This window comes from Gavia stellata, chromosome 9, assembly GCF_030936135.1.
Source record: "Gavia stellata isolate bGavSte3 chromosome 9, bGavSte3.hap2, whole genome shotgun sequence".
NCBI classification, from domain to species: Eukaryota; Metazoa; Chordata; class Aves; order Gaviiformes; family Gaviidae; genus Gavia; species Gavia stellata.
The window spans coordinates 34,564,167-34,580,021 of record NC_082602.1 but is presented as its reverse complement, the minus strand read 5'-3'; the positions used below and the strand labels follow the sequence as shown (position 1 = coordinate 34,580,021).

At 36.1% G+C, this 15,855-nt stretch overlaps 1 protein-coding gene and 1 non-coding gene across 2 annotated transcripts in view; both read left to right on the top strand.

Moving 5' to 3' along the window:
• EIF3A (eukaryotic translation initiation factor 3 subunit A) overlaps positions 1-15,855 on the top strand; it is a 35,733-nt gene that overhangs the window by 13,879 nt on the left and 5,999 nt on the right. The window contains exons 10-18 of the mRNA XM_059821117.1: positions 413-529; positions 1,529-1,714; positions 4,440-4,787; positions 5,325-5,429; positions 7,240-7,353; positions 7,638-7,760; positions 8,734-8,887; positions 9,911-10,095; positions 11,806-11,894. Coding sequence (XP_059677100.1) covers positions 413-529; positions 1,529-1,714; positions 4,440-4,787; positions 5,325-5,429; positions 7,240-7,353; positions 7,638-7,760; positions 8,734-8,887; positions 9,911-10,095; positions 11,806-11,894 — 1,421 coding nt within the window. The remainder of the gene's footprint in view (positions 1-412; positions 530-1,528; positions 1,715-4,439; positions 4,788-5,324; positions 5,430-7,239; positions 7,354-7,637; positions 7,761-8,733; positions 8,888-9,910; positions 10,096-11,805; positions 11,895-15,855) is intronic.
• LOC132317576 (small nucleolar RNA SNORA19) lies at positions 73-205 on the top strand. Its single transcript, XR_009484111.1, has one exon. It is a non-coding gene; the product is annotated as a small nucleolar RNA SNORA19 (small nucleolar RNA).

Below are 15,855 nucleotides of genomic sequence, written 5' to 3'. Positions count from 1 at the left end.
ATTTTTTGGACTAAAATCTGGGTCAAGTATTTAGTTTTTGTGGGGGTTTTTTGTGTCTAGGTGTTTTATAAAATGCACATTTCATTGACCTGCTTTCGTTACAAGTGACGAGCAGTGTTATTTCTGATGTGCTAAAGAAATAGTTGAAGGCTAATTAGCAGCATAGCTGTATGTAGTTACTGCTGCCAGTCTCCTTCATACAAAGAAGACGCTCAGGAACGGCATTTAATCTTAGGTTAAGTTTGAATACAGTACAGAAATAAAATCCTGAAATAGTATTTGTAATTGTATTAATATGTATACATTCCTTTATTGATGATTTAGTAAGTTAGCTTTAGAGCCTGTACAACAACTTTTATTTCTGATCTTTTTTTAATGAGGAAAAATATCTAATGTTTCTGTTCACATACAGGTGGCCCAGATTTATCAAAGTATTGAATTTTCTCGTCTGTCTACCCTCGTTCCTTTTGTTGATGCTTTCCAGCTGGAACGTAGTATTGTTGATGCAGCCAGACATTGCGACTTACAAGTAAGTGCTGTAAAAAGACTCTCTGAAATGATACATGGATTCATGCATATTATATTGGATGAAAACTAACTGGTTGACATTGAACCCAAGGAAGACAATAGATTCTGATAGATGGAGATAAACTACAGTAAATGATGCATGTGACAATAAGTTAAGAACTGGTGATTATTTGCATTTTGTTGTATATTTTTGATTTAGGTCAACAACCATTAATGTAAGTGCAGTAGAAGTAAAACTTGAAATAAAATTTGCTGAAACTTGCCCCGTGAGCCCCAATAATTTAGCCCAGAATATCCTGAAGCAAGACTAACAGGGATGCGAATTTCTGACTGCTGAATTAGTTGTGCAAGACTAAAGAGCTAGCAGTTGCTGATGTTGTTTTTTGTCTAACCAAGTGATTGAAGTAAAACATCAATGTCTGAGATGTTTCAGCTGCTGTTGAAGATTGCATTGTTGGTAAACTTGTCTGTATAGAATGAATAACAGCCTGTTACGAAATGTTTAAGCTGGTGATGAGATACAAGTAGTCTTTAGCTGAGGTTGCTTAGTAATTATCCATTTTTAGGTTTTTAGATAAAGCTAAGTTAATGCATTTAGGTTAACACACAACTTTAACTTACATTTTGGATGCATTGAAATTGCCCGCGTTAAAGTCAGGATTCTTGTTTCACGTTTCGCTAATCTGGAGGAAGAGGCAAGAGTGATTTGTCTTGCAGTGCTCATTTCATAGAATCATTGAAAGTTCAGCCTCTTCCAGTGATTGATTTTTTTTTTTTTTTTTTTTGTATAAACCATGTAAATTAAACAAACTTTTATTCACAGTGCTATTTTCCTTCTACTAATTTGGCATTTCTCATAGTCTGGTATAGCTAATTTTTTTGTTAAAAAGTAATTGCTGCTTAGAGCTTCTGTTGACTCATTGGTCATAGGCAGAGCAACAGAGAAATTGTTTATTAAATAATACAAGCCTTTTTCTTCCCTTTTCTTTTTTCCCCAAAGGTTCGCCTTGATCATACTACCCGGACACTGAGTTTTGGCTCAGATTTGAATTACAGTACTAGAGAAGATGCTCCACTAGGCCCTCAGCTACAGAGCATGCCTTCTGAGCAAATTAGAAATCAATTGACTGCTATGTCCTCAGCTCTGGCTAAGGCTCTTGCAGTCATTAAGCCTCCTCACTTACTGGTAAGTCATTTTAAGTCTTGTGAAAATGTTGACAAATTCTGATATTACCCCAAGTGCATTGTATGATGTTTATCTGTTGCCCTTATGCAGTCTTTTGTTATGTTTTGCTTGTCTGATCAACGGCTCATTCCAGTACTCTGTTTTCAGCGTAGTGGTAATCAATATTGTTACTGCTGTCCCCTCCCTTTAGAAAAAATTGACACCTTGAGGTGTCAATATATATAAATGTAGTGTAGCATTGATGTATTTATTAATGACAAAGTATCCTTCTGCATCTGTTACATACTCACCTGTTCTAACAGATCTAAATTTTCTGGTTTAGCAAGACAAGCTTGTTTTGAAGTTGTGAGATCATACTTGAATTATTACACCAAGGAGTTGCTTGGTTTGCCTTTCCTTGATTTACGAAAGGCACCGAGCAATCTAATGATGAATTTAACATGACATTGCAAGGATTTGAGTAGGTAGCGACTGGTGCTTTTGTACATTTGTTTATTTTCAGAAGTGTGTTGCTCTGTTTTTCAGAGCATTGTGGTAACAATCTCTGATATAATTTGACAGTAATGATGGGCTGCATTTATATACTTGTGGATTAAGTAGAAATGTAAGCTAGTAAGTCAATACTTTATACCAGAGCTTATAATTTAATGAGGATGTTTTCTCAGATTAGGTGTACCTTTTAATTTTGTCAGCTATTTGTGCTTGTGAAAAAGAATAAATCATTCTTAAATCACTCAACTAGTTAGCATTTGGTCATAACTAAAATCATGTCAAAACGTACACAAGGTGCCTGAGTTTAAATTGCTAGTCTTGCATATATCAGATTTAAGATATGCGAAATAATAATTTACCCATAGATGGGCCTACAGACCTAGGATTTGTTTAAAATTTTGCATGCATTTTTGAAAATCCAAGAGTTTGCTTGCTTTCTTTATTGTTCCTGGAGAAACTGCTGTTGTGAAGCACCTGGAATGTAACTTCATAGTGGAATCTAAAAACACGTACAAATGATCCCACAACTCAAGAACTGACCTGTCCTTGTCACTCCCTGTCCTCCTCACTGGAGCTGTTGGCTTCAAGGTTGGACTCACCGATGAGCTCACATTTCAGGTTCTCCAGAGCCCTTTGGAGCAAGGTGTAAATCACTCTCGGATTTCCAGCGTGCTTTGGTTGTGGCAAGCTAAACCTTCACTGCTCTTAAAAGAGCAGTGGTAATTTTTTCTTTTGCTTTATGTTTATGAAAGATTTCATAGCAAACATAGCAAATAACTTTTCCATATGGAAAAAAGGCTGATAGCAAGATGTCCATGTTAGATTCTTTATCCGGATTGAAATACTAAGTAATATTCTTAAAATAAACACACAAGGTAGGACTGTATCATGACACCTAATGCTAGCTTACTTATGTTAGCTTGAACATACATTAGCTGTTTTATAGTGTTTAAGATAAAAATATTTCCATGTAGGTTTTTCCCTAAAAATATTTGTTAGTGATTGGTATTAGACGGATGGATTATTGGTTTGAAAGAAGAAATATGCTTTATTTGTACATTCATAGATAGAAATGACAGTCTTATACTTGACAAGTTAGTACAATTAGCTGAGTAAGAAATAAATGATAGTAATTACGCTTGTAAAATTGGAGTACAGTATCAAGGTTAGTAGCAATCTGTGTGGTTAGAGAAGCTACAGAACAAGTTGATATCCTTTTTTCCTTTGCTATTCAGTCAGAACTTTTCACTTTTTTCAGGAGCTTAAAAACTTCTGATTTCTGTCAAATTTGTTATAATTCACAAAATCGTTAAATTCGTCTAAAACTCTTCATTTCTGTGTTTCTGGCACTTCCATTTAAGTGCTTGGAGATCTGCAGCAAAGTATAGATGTTTCAGTGTTTTTGTTGAATGCCCCAGAAGTGACAGATTACTAAAAATACCTCTGAGCTAGCTCACATTTCAAGAGCACCATGACTGAGGGAGTGTAGCGAACTGATTGGGCTGCAGTGTTTTGCTGCTTGCTGGACTGATTAAAATGGGCAGCTCCCTGAGCTGGCGCAATTATACCTCTTCAAGTATACAGCATGAATCTCTATGAAGAACTGTGTAGGTACTCTGGAGGAGAACAGTGGGGTGGTTAGAAGGCTGCTTAAAGAATAGTCTATATGCTAGTGTCTGGAAGTCTAGTGCTTTTTATAATTTAATTTAAATGGGTTTATATACAATATTTATACCTAAATTGTTGACTCATCATTTTTTTTATCATCTCGCAGATAGTGCTTTGTGTCAGTTAGGGTATTTTTCTCTTACTTCAGTGCGTTTGGAAAAAAACAAAACTTGAAAAACAAGGGAGCTTTGGTGAAATACAGTACATGTGGTGGTATACTTGCTAACACATGCAGAAACAAACAAGATTGATCCCCCCACATCCCCCTTTCTATTAGAGTCTTAAACGTCTCTAACATAAGGGTGTGCAATTTTTTTGGATGGAAAAAAAGTGAAAATACCATACCTAAGATGTGTTGCAGAATATTGTCTGATACAGGCGACTTTCTCCATTTGGATGTGGTTCTAATCAGTTGATACGACCTTGTAGGCCACTTGGATGAGTGATTAGATTTGCAATTACAGTTGTATTTCTGTGTAGTTGGCAAGTTTGGAGAGTAAAACTAACCTTGAGTTTTCTTTGAGAAGCATTTACTATGCTTTCTGCCTTTTTAATTTAAATTCAGCAAGAGAAGGAAGAACAACATCAACTGGCAGTCACTGCCTTCCTAAAAAATTCAAGGAAGGAGCATCAGCGTATTCTTGCACGTCGTCAAACTATAGAGGAAAGAAAAGAGCGCCTTGAAAGTCTAAACATTCAGCGTGAAAAAGAAGAACTGGAACAACGTGAAGCAGAATTACAAAAAGTCCGGAAAGCTGAAGAAGAGAGACTGCGCCAGGAGGCAAAGGAAAGAGAGAAGGAGCGTATCCTGCAGGAGCATGAACAAATCAAAAAGAAGACCGTTCGTGAGCGCTTGGAGCAGATTAAGAAGACTGAACTGGGAGCCAAAGCATTTAAAGATATTGATATTGAGGTAGACAACTTATTGTTGAAGTTTTGAGTTACTTTTTTATGCTTTTGGTGTTACTTTGCTAGGTTGCCTGAATCTCATGTTCTTTACTAGTTTTATACTGTAACTGGTCTTGTAAACAGCCTCTCTTAAAAATGAGACACTTAAATATTTAATTTGCTCAACAGTGTAAATAAACCTTAATTCTGAGTTTGGATAGGACCTTTTTTACCTGGGGGAATTAAGTCCAGCAGTTCTCTCTGCCCGCCTTGTTGCTTGAACAGTATCTGAAATGCAAAACAGACCTGCAGATCCAATTTTGTAGTACCTGGACTGTGTCTCAATTGAAAATCGAGGTACAAATGCTTTAGAATTTTTAAAAAATAAAATACAAGTTACCCAGAAGAGAGGAAAAGAAACTGAGAATGTTTCTGAAGCAAACTAGTTTAAAAGTTAAGGGGAAAACTGCAGAGAAGCTTATATAAATAAATAAACAAACCACATTTGTAACAGAAAAAAACGTTTGCTTTATTTTGTATTGATAACTTTACTTGGTTGTAGGATCTCGAAGAATTGGATCCTGACTTCATTATGGCTAAACAAGTTGAACAGCTTGAAAAAGAAAAGAAGGAACTTCAGGAACGTCTGAAGAATCAGGAGAAAAAGGTATAAAGTAGGAAGGGTACAAAACCATGTCTATACAACGCTTTAGTTAGTGATTGTGAACTCCTGTATTGATACACACACACACATATATATACACACATGTATAATACTGGTGTTCAAAATGTTATTGTGTGAAACTAAAAAAAATGTAAATGGGTTAAAAACCAACTGAGTTTCTAGTATCAGTGCACAAATCTGTTCCAGTTAATGGAGTTGATTTGAAAATGGACCCTTAAGCTGTATGTGAACTGAGTCTTAGTTGGGAAGACTTGTAATTGAAAAATGTTCAGAGAAGATCAAATGTTCACAAAAGGTGAGGCCATTACAGGGAAGCTAAATTTAATTAGTTGTATTAGTCCTCATTGAAACAGAGGAAATTCCACTGCTAGAGCCCTTCTAGGTGGCAGAATAGGATCTGCCTGAAACTTGAGTGACTATAAAAGTGTGAGGAACATGCTGTCATAGTAAATAGAAATATATAACTTGGGCAAGTGAAACTCACCCAGGACTTCCAACAGTGTTCAAGAATGAAATAGAGGTTATGTGATACATTTGGTAATTCAGTTCACTTAAAGCTGGCTTGATACTTCAAAGTGGCAAGTTACTTAAAAAGGTTCCAATGAGGAGCTTTTATGCTGCAGGCTTGTAAGCCTGATGCTCATATTGGGCAAAGCAGCAGAAAATTAAACAGTAGAATTAGTAGTTACCTGGGTAAATACAATCTAACAGGAAAGGTCACCACAGCTCCTATAGAAGAATCGTGAACCAGGGCTTCCTCTTGGAGTTCTCTGAAGCTGTCAAAACAAACATATGAGTAAGGGTGGTCTGGTTGGCCTAACTAAGTTGGATTTTCCAAAGAGCGTTTTACAAAGTTCTTCACCAAAGAAAACTTCGCAGCTGTGGGGTAAAAGGAAGAATCTTTGAATGAAGTTCAGTTTACATACATATAAAATACTTTGTGTAGGGAAAGCGGAAAAAAAAATCCCCCACTCTTTAGCTTTACATAGTAAATGATGGGCTCCAAACTTAACATTCTTAGTCAGCGGTGAGAACTTGGATCTGCAACTTGAGCACTGTGTGCAGTTCTGGTCTCTTTACCTCAAAAAGGACGTGGTTGAACTGGAAGTTTGAGAGGAGGCCAACACGAATTATCAGTGATGTGAATTGCCTTCTGTGTAAGAAATGTCCATGTAAATTAGTACGCCTATGACTGAAAGACTTCTGGAGAGAGGATGTGGTAGCAGTCTATAAGAGTGTACCTGCTGTAACAGCTGATGATGGGGAGCAGTTGTTCTCGTACTGACTGCAAGGGATAGTGAACTAGGAAGCATCAAATAAAGCTGGTAGGAGCCATATTCAGAACTATTTGTAGGTAGAAGGTGGGTCTTTGTGCTGTAAGCTGTAACACAGGAGTTCTTTCCGAAGTACGTTGTTCTATATGAAAAGCTTCTTTGAGTTCAAAGGGCAAGAGGAGAAATCCACCAATGCCTAATAAATACAAAAAGACTTCAACACAGGAGATGCCGGGAGCTGAAAATTGATGATGCTGAGAGAGTATTGTATATATGCCTGCCTCTATTCTTGCACCCTTGCCTAGGAGTGCGCTTTGTTGCCAGTGGCAGAGGCAGGTTCTTGGTTAGGTGGACCTTTGATGTGGTCCAACGTGGTTGTTTTTATGTAACAGTAATATATCAGATATATTGGAGAAGTCTCCAGATATTGGGGTTTTCTTTGGGGGATGCTGAAGATTGAGTCTTCCAGATTTGGTCTTTGCATTATGGCATGCTAAAGGTATGTTACCTTTATTTAGATTGACTATTTTGAAAGAGCGAAGCGCTTAGAAGAAATTCCTTTAATAAAGACTGCGTATGAGGAGCAAAGAGTGCATGATATGGAGCTGTGGGAGCAACAGGAAGAAGAAAGGGTAAGAATTTTTTATTCAGATGATAAAATCCATTAGCGATGAATGAAAAATAGTGAGTTTTGCAGTGTCTTTTTTTCCCCAGCTGAATTGAAGGGAAGAAGGGAAGAAGTTGATATGAAGAATGAAGTGTTAGCTTCACAATTTCATTGTGCTAATGGACAGCAGTATCTTCTGTTTACGATATGAAAGAGGAAAAGATAATTTCTCTTTCTAGTGGCTAAGGTAGATTGAATGCAAATATATAGATTTTACTTTGTAATAATTTTTATGTTCTCTATTTTTAGATCACCACTTTGCAGTTGGAGCGCGAGAAAGCCCTTGAGCATAAGAACAGACTCTCAAGGATGTTGGAGGATAGAGATTTATTTGAAGCCAGGCTCAAAGCATCACGACGAACAGTTTATGAGGTACACTAGATATGGTGGTGTAATGAAATATTCCCCTAAAGTGAGGAACTAAACTTGTGACCCAGTGATTCTTCATGAAAACTAGAAACAAATTAGTATCTAGAGTGGCTCAGATTTATGGAATTGTTTATTTTCTGCTTTGACTAAAAAAGAAATAAAATACTCTTGCACCCATTCCTAGATATTACCACTTAGAATTTTTGTCAATGTCTGGAATAGCTTTTATGGAAAACAAAAGATAGGTAAATTATTTATTTCAATGCAGCTATTAGTAAAAGATCATTAGGTAGTATATGAGCTGCCAGCTATATCTGTACAAGTACTTGGACTTCCTGTGGTGATGGAGTAATATTGACAATAATATTGAAGCCGAGAAATAGATAGAAATACTTGTCTATTATTTTTTTAATCTTTTTGTTTGAATCTGGAAATTATTTTGATAGTTCAAGTCTTTGGAACTTCAAGTTATGTTTTATGTTTGCAAAATTTAGTAACAAATTAGACCATGAGAGCAGGGAAAGAACTGTGCCTTTGTTTCTTGCTCTACATTTTTAAAATTCTACATTTGCTGAGGCTGTTTACAGCTTTGATAATTTGGCTATGTTGCAGTAAGAACTGATTTTAAAAAAAAAAAGAAAAAGAGGTATTATGTTAAAATAAGTTAAGTAACTGCATATGATTCTTTGCAACAATATAGGTAATTTTAGGTAATGTAATTTAGGTACAGGTAAATTATTATTCAGGTAATTACTTTCCTGAAAAAGCAGATGAAGGACTAAAATTGTGCATGCTGATTGTCTATCTTCTAAGTAGGAGTATATTCCCGAAATTTATTGCAGAAGAGGTTGAAACGGCCAACAGGTAGTTGCAGTCGGTTTGTGTTTCTGTGCAGCTTTATTTAACAATTTGTGTAACTGTCTAGCTCTTAAACATTACAGTTCTTGTGTTCTCATGCGTATTCTTTGTCTTTTAGGATAAACTCAAGCAGTTCCAGGAACGGTTAGCAGAAGAGAGGCGTAATCGTTTGGAGGAACGCAAGAAACAACGCAAAGAAGAGAGGCGCATTACTTATTACAGAGAAAAGGAGGAAGAAGAACAAAGATTACGAGAAGAACAGCTGCTTAAAGGTATAATCAAGAACGTGATTATTTTATCCTTTGCATCCTTGACCCATTCCAGACGTGTACACAGCTAACTTCTGGTTTCCCTGTTTCACAATACTGGAGGAAGTCTTTTCACTTTCAGTCAGTGGTGAAGACTGTGTTTGTTGATATTAGGCAATGTACCTTTATATTTTACCTAATGCACCTTCTGAATGCTTACCCATGCAGCATACAGATGAAGGTAAAGCTTTATAGGAGGAAGGGAAAATGAATGCTTCCTGGCCTCCTTCTCCCACACATGAATAAAGGAGGAGATAAAGTAAGAGAGGCTAATGACTAAGATCAAAGACTCTCAATTTTTCATTTAGTTTAAGTTCTGTCCACTTGTTTGTGCATATCTTAAAGAGAGTAGAAAGGGAACATTGGTGTCAGATCAAGAACGGTAAGTGACCTTTGTTGTGAATTGCTTTGTCCGGTAGCCCATTTCAAGGCTTTAGAAGAGAAGAGATGATAGGCATCCTGTAAGGTAAATTTCTGTCCTACTTGTCACTTGGTGGATGAAGATTTTATGTATCAGAGTTCATAATCATACAATATTTAAAAACCAAACAAACAAAAGCCAAGCAGTCCTGAATACCAAATTTCTGACACTGCTAGCTGACTTTTTTGTTTGACCTTTTCTAAGGAAGGGATCTTCTACCATGCTTGAGGTAGTTACCGATATTTTAGCTGGCACATTAGTGGTCTGTACATCGAATTAATGTATGGGTATTAGAACATTTTCTTTCCTTTCTCTCTAACTGTTGTTCAAGATGTCACATTAATGGATGTATCAGGGTTCCTTTTCCTATTGCTTTTGAGTTAGGATGCTTCCAGAAAATAAGCTCTATGGTTAGTTAAATGCATCCTGTGAAATGCTTGGAGTTTTTTTTTTTTTAAATAACGAGTCAAAGGGGAGAGATTGTATTTTGTAGCCCTTCTGTGGATACAGCAAAGTAGTGGAATTTATATTGGTAATACATTCTATTTATGTTTGCAACTCTGTAGAGCGTGAGGAAAAGGAACGCATTGAGCGTGAGAAACGTGAGCAGGAACAGCGTGAATACCAGGAACGTGTCAAAAAACTAGAAGAACTGGAGAAGAAAAAACGTCAAAGAGAAATGGAGATAGAAGAAAGAGAGCGTCGTCGAGAAGAAGAAAGGAGAGGTCTGGATGACCCATTTTCAAGAAAGGTAGGTAATACCTGTAGGTTTGTTTTCTTTTTGACTGCTCCTTCTTCAGTAGATTATTTGGAAGAAGATGGTAGCATTGCAAAATTGTGGGTTAAAATTTTTTTTAAGTTGTAGCATAGGTGGCTAATTTAATAGTTCACTTATGGTCACTTAGTTTCAGCTCACTATCAGGATCTGAAATCTGTAGTTCAGTAGTAAAGTAAAACAAAGAAAATACCAAGATCTCCAAGCTGTTTAGAAACTAAACAAATAAAGACTAAAAAGAATATTGAATAAAATTTTCTTAAACACAAAAGAAGGAAAACTATATTGGAAGCAAGTGTAGTGGCTCATGCCAAAGTCAGGAATTAGAGTAGATGTTGAAGGAAAATCCCAGACTAAACATAAAAGCATAGTTTTATATTTTATAAGAAATGTGCAATAAGATAAAACCAAGAGGTGTGTGCAACTTCCCACTTGCACATGTAAGATATAAGCAAAGGCAAATTTATTTGCAAATAAATGTTTAATGATTTAAAAGCACATAACTGAGTACCACAAACCTTCTACGGTCCCCCTTTTTCAGAACTTATCAATAAGAGAACTAGTTTTAAATTTCATCCACCATAGCCATTGTCTTTCTTTAATGCATGCTTCATTGAGTAACACCATGAAGATAAGTGACCAGAGCTTGTATAAATTGTTTTGACAGTCTGTCAGGTAAATAATCACCACCGGTATTTTCCACATAAGAGGTACTGAGTCAGGGCAGTTGACTCAGGTTCTGAGGGAGATCTGTACCACCTGAAAAATGACATTTGCCGTTTCGGAATCTTTTCTTTGCTGACCCTTGTTTGTTGATATCATTTCAAAAGCATTTAAGTAGACACTCGTGGAGTAGTGGATATGCAAGATCTTGTGCAACCTGTGTATTTCCCCATATTGAAGCATAGACTTGGATAAATAAAAACACTTTTCAAAGAGGAGTTTAAAACCAGAATACCCTTTTATAAAGAAGTTGTGTGATTATGTGAAATCAGGTACTTTATATGGTTTACCTAATTTGCCTCTTGTGGTGGAATTAAGGAATAAACTGCGTTAGAAGTAGTTTAAATGGTTTGCCTTTGTCCAGCAATGGGGAGGGACATTTTACCTTAATTGAAAAAAAAAAAAAATTATTGCTCTGCCTTGCATCTAAGCAACCTGTGGGAATCACAAATACCTCACGGGTTCTGTGCATTGAGTTACCCAGAACAAAATGGTCTCTGCTACAGAGAGCTTTCAGTTTATTCAGTTACATTTTCTGACCTGATTAGAAAGCACAAAAACAAACACATTTTTTAATTTATTCCTACTGTCATTAAGCAGCAGGAAAGTGAAACTGTTAGAACCTCTGTTCTGTGTTAACAGGTGGTAGCTATGGCTCACTGTAGCTATTGTTCACACACTTCTTCATAAACTTTCTAGTGTATTTGCATATATCCTACTCTACTAGTAAAGTATGTGGCACAAAGGGAACCATATTGTTTTTTAAACTCTGCCAGAAACAATAAAGTTAGTCAGTTAAGACCATACTTAAGTTATTCAAACTCTGATGGTTCGGTATTCTCTACTGTGTAACAAGTGGGTTTTTAATGACATAGAATGCTCTGAAAGGAGGAAATTATATGTTGAAAAATCTTCATTTTAAAGTATTCACAGAGAATGTTGCCAATTTCTTTTGACGTACAGGAATCTCGTTGGGGTGATAGGGAGTCTGAAAGCTCCTGGAGAAGAGGTGGTGAGACAGAATCTGAATGGCGACGAGCACCAGTAGAAAGGTAATCATTGGGTTACTAAGCACCGGTTGTATTGGGCTCAAAATTTGTAGGCTCCCTTTTTATTGTTACTGCTAAAGCTGCGCTGAGTAATATCTTATGCCTTTACATCTCTGAAAGTTACCTTCTATTAAAAAATTGCTTTGTAAGGATCTCAGAATGAGAGAGAGGTTTTATCTTGGAACTGCATTCAGGTAACGTTCCTATTTTATTTAGCTTAGATATGCGAAAGCTAGCAGACACCTTCTGCATCTGATAAACAACTTGCTTACTTGGTTTCTTTTTTAAATTAAAGATTTCTGTCCTACTGAAACATTGGTGTTAGTTGTGTAAGTACAGAATGGGGAAGGATGACAAACAAATGCAAGGTTCCTAGATGATTAAACTGTTTGAGATTTTTCCATTTAGAAAACTGACAGTAATATATAAGAATAGTAAATTAAAAATTCAGAGTCTTAAACTATTCAAGTCCCAGAGTGAGTCACAGAGCAGAAAATATGTGCCATAAACTAAAACAAAGTTCTGAAAGACTATATTGGAGGAAGGATTTCTGAAGGAAGAATATTCTGGAGGTACTTGGCATTTTAAAAAACAAACAAACAAAAAACCCCCAAAACAACTTTTTCAGATCTATATATTTTAGGGGGTTTGGATATGTTCACTAATAATGAAGACTGTTTATACAATTGTAGAAAATAAGAACTTTAACATTTGTCCATCCCTTTGCTCCACAACAGGATGAGCTGTACCTGTAATATTTCTAATGGTGCACGTCTAGTTGTTCTTAACAGCATGTGCTGATGGAGATACCACTGCTTGTTCCAATTGGCAGTGTGTTTTATTGCTTAATTAGCCTTCCAGGTAGATAGATTTTTATAAATGTCTAGACTTAATTTCCAGTGCAGCAATTTAAATCCATAATAGCTTATTCTGATTCCAGTGGAAGCAAATTAATTTACTGTTTCTCGCTCTAGTAATTTCTACTAACATATTTGAAGAGTATGATCTTTTGATAAACAAAGTAGTCTTTCATTCTTTCCTTAAAACCTGTATTGCCATTCTTGGTAGTGATCCGCATTCTTGTGAATTGCAAAATCAAAAATTGGATGAAACTCCTGGGTGAAGCCTTTAACTATTAACATACTGCAGAAGTGTTTAATGTATCTGTTTGTATGCTTCAATGTGGTTGTTTGTTTCCACAACAGAATGATACAGGTGACCCATACTAATTTTTGAATTATTATAGCATAGAGGTTTTCTCAGTTTTTCTCAGTTTTCTCAGTGTTGTCTTAGTCACTTCTTGTTCAACTTTTGTAGAAATTGAGCAGAGCGACTACTGCGGAGTTAAAATTAGGCGTACTTTGGATTATGATGTAGCGTGTTCGGTAAAACTTCCCTTCTCTCTTTTATTAAAACAAATATACTGAGGAATACTAAAAGGAGATACTGATAGCAGTCAAAATTAATATCTCTATGGAATTTTAAGTAAAGCAATGTTTCTCAATTATTTTCTTTTTGCTGAACTTAAGAAATAACAAAGTAAAAGTGATGATGCTTAGACATAATTGCAGAAGAAGGGTGTAATTCTGCATTCTTTAGTAGCCCCTAGTCTACCTTCAGCTGTGTTTTAACCCTAAAGGGAAAATGTTTTGGATACAAAGACAGCAGTGCAAACCTAACTATAAGTGAGTAAAGTAATTCCAAAACGTATTTCTGAATCAAGCGATAAAGGCAGTAACATAAAGAACAGAGCATCAGATTTAATTTGCAGCATGTATCTAGACATAAGTACAGCTATTGGATGTATGTATTAAAAAGTCCTCATGGATGCTAGAACAAGGAGAGAAGCTATAAAATTTGTCTCACAGACAATTTCTCATGGAAATGGCACAGCCGTGGTGTACATGCCGTGTTGGTACACAGGTCCTTACAGTCACGGAGCAACCAATTGTACTATGCAGCAATCCCTAGAGTGCTGTATTCCAGGTGCTCAGCATGTTCCACTGTTCTCAATCTTTTCCGTACCATGGTTCTGGTTACAAGAAAAAACAGATTACAGAAAGGCAGAATAGTCTAGCAAGGGCTGTCTGTCTCTTGGACAGCTAGTGGCTTTATTATGAGTTGTATGTATATTATGAGTTGTATTATGACTGTGAGTATTTGCTTTGTTCCTTCACTGTGCAAGAAAGGTAGTTATCACAAGAAACAAAAGACGAAAATAAAACTAATTATCTTTCTGTGGTAGATGTAATAAAATTTTATAGGGAAGAGAAGAAAGGCAATCCTGATACAAAAAAATACTACAAATATTGCAGTTGCAGGAAAAAGAGGTTAACATAAAAGTGATATGTAGGAGTTAAATTAAAAGCCAGTTGGTTTAGTGGAAAAAGTAATTTTATGGTGGTACCTCTTGTTCTTTCTCTAGATCACAGAAAATCCATAAAGTGCTGTCAGAAACTAGACACTTAACTCATTGAAACAACGAAAACTTATTGAAACAATGAAATGACAAGTAATATAGACCTGGTATTCACTAAAAGTGGCAGGGCAGTGCTGCAGGCTGTCATTCTTAGCACAGCTCATTTAAGTTGTTACTGCCAGAGTGCTGTCCCAAAGGATCAACAAATGCTTACGTGCTTATGGTCAAGAAATATTAAAAAGTCAAAATGTATAGGAAAGGGGAGTTGACCTCTGTTTTATGTCTCTGCTGTTTGTGCCTGAGTTAAAAGATGAGCAAAAAAAAGTTACAAACCTGTAACAGTGGTAGACACTATAGTGTGAACTTTGCCAGGAAATTTCTGCTTTATTTGGTAAAGCTGCCTGCATGCTTTCAGCTCTGGTAGATCTGTGTGTAGGGTTTTTTAGAGGTCATTGAAAAATGTGTTATATAATAGAAACTGGATTGCATTACTACCAGTGACTGCCATTTGATAATATTCTTAATATTCATGCATCGCTTTGATCTTATTCATTATCAGATGCTTGACTCTTAATTTCAGTAAACCTTTAAAGCGGGAGTTAGGATTTCTATGAGGGAAAGGACAAAAGCTGAAATATGAACACTGAAGTTGTCAAACGAGGAAAAAAATGTCAAAACAAGAGGCATAATTTCACAATAATTTCATAAAAATGCTAAACCTCTGAAACAGTACCTAAGTATGAATGAATGAAATACTTGCTCAGTTGATGAACTTTATAACCATTTCTCCGTATGTCTTTTTACATGAAAATAACCAGATTTTTCAATGACGATTATCCAGTTAGAATCTAAATGGAAGTTAACAATCTCCATGTCTTGTGTTTATCTCACAGCTCAATGGTAATTGCATTCTCCCTTATTCTTCCAAAACTAGGAAATACGCTGCTCACAATTCCTTGAAATTCTTGAGATGCAGAGTTGTCACAAACTGTTGCTGCTTTGTTCTCACCTCGTGGAGTCCTACATCTGTTGTTTTGTAGCAAGTCATTGCTGTTCTTTTGTTTACATTTTAGTACATAGTGGATTTCTAAACCTGTAGGAGTTTTTTTGTTTGGTTTGTTGTTTTGGTTGGGTGTTTTGGGTTTTTTTGGAATCTATGAGATTCAACCCCAGTGCAGCTTGTCTTCTGCCAAGAAACAGGTACCAGTACATCTCTATGATGTACTATTGCTTGTTTCTTTTTATAGCTGAGGAACTAGCTTAGGAAGGTTAATTTCCTGAAATAAAGAAATTAATCTGGTGGCAAAACCAAGGTTTATGGTCTAAAAATATGTGTAAAATCCTGCGGACATTAAACTAAATGGTGTGTCCAGAGAAGTGACAAGAGTGGAAGGCTCTAACCGTTGTATAGTAGTGTCTGATCTTTTCAGTGTTACAAATCCAAACATATTTCAAAGATGAACTGACGACTCAGTAGCCCAGGGAAAATTCTAACCAATTCTTTACTTCCTATGTACATCCTAGTAAGGAGAGTCCATGCAAGCA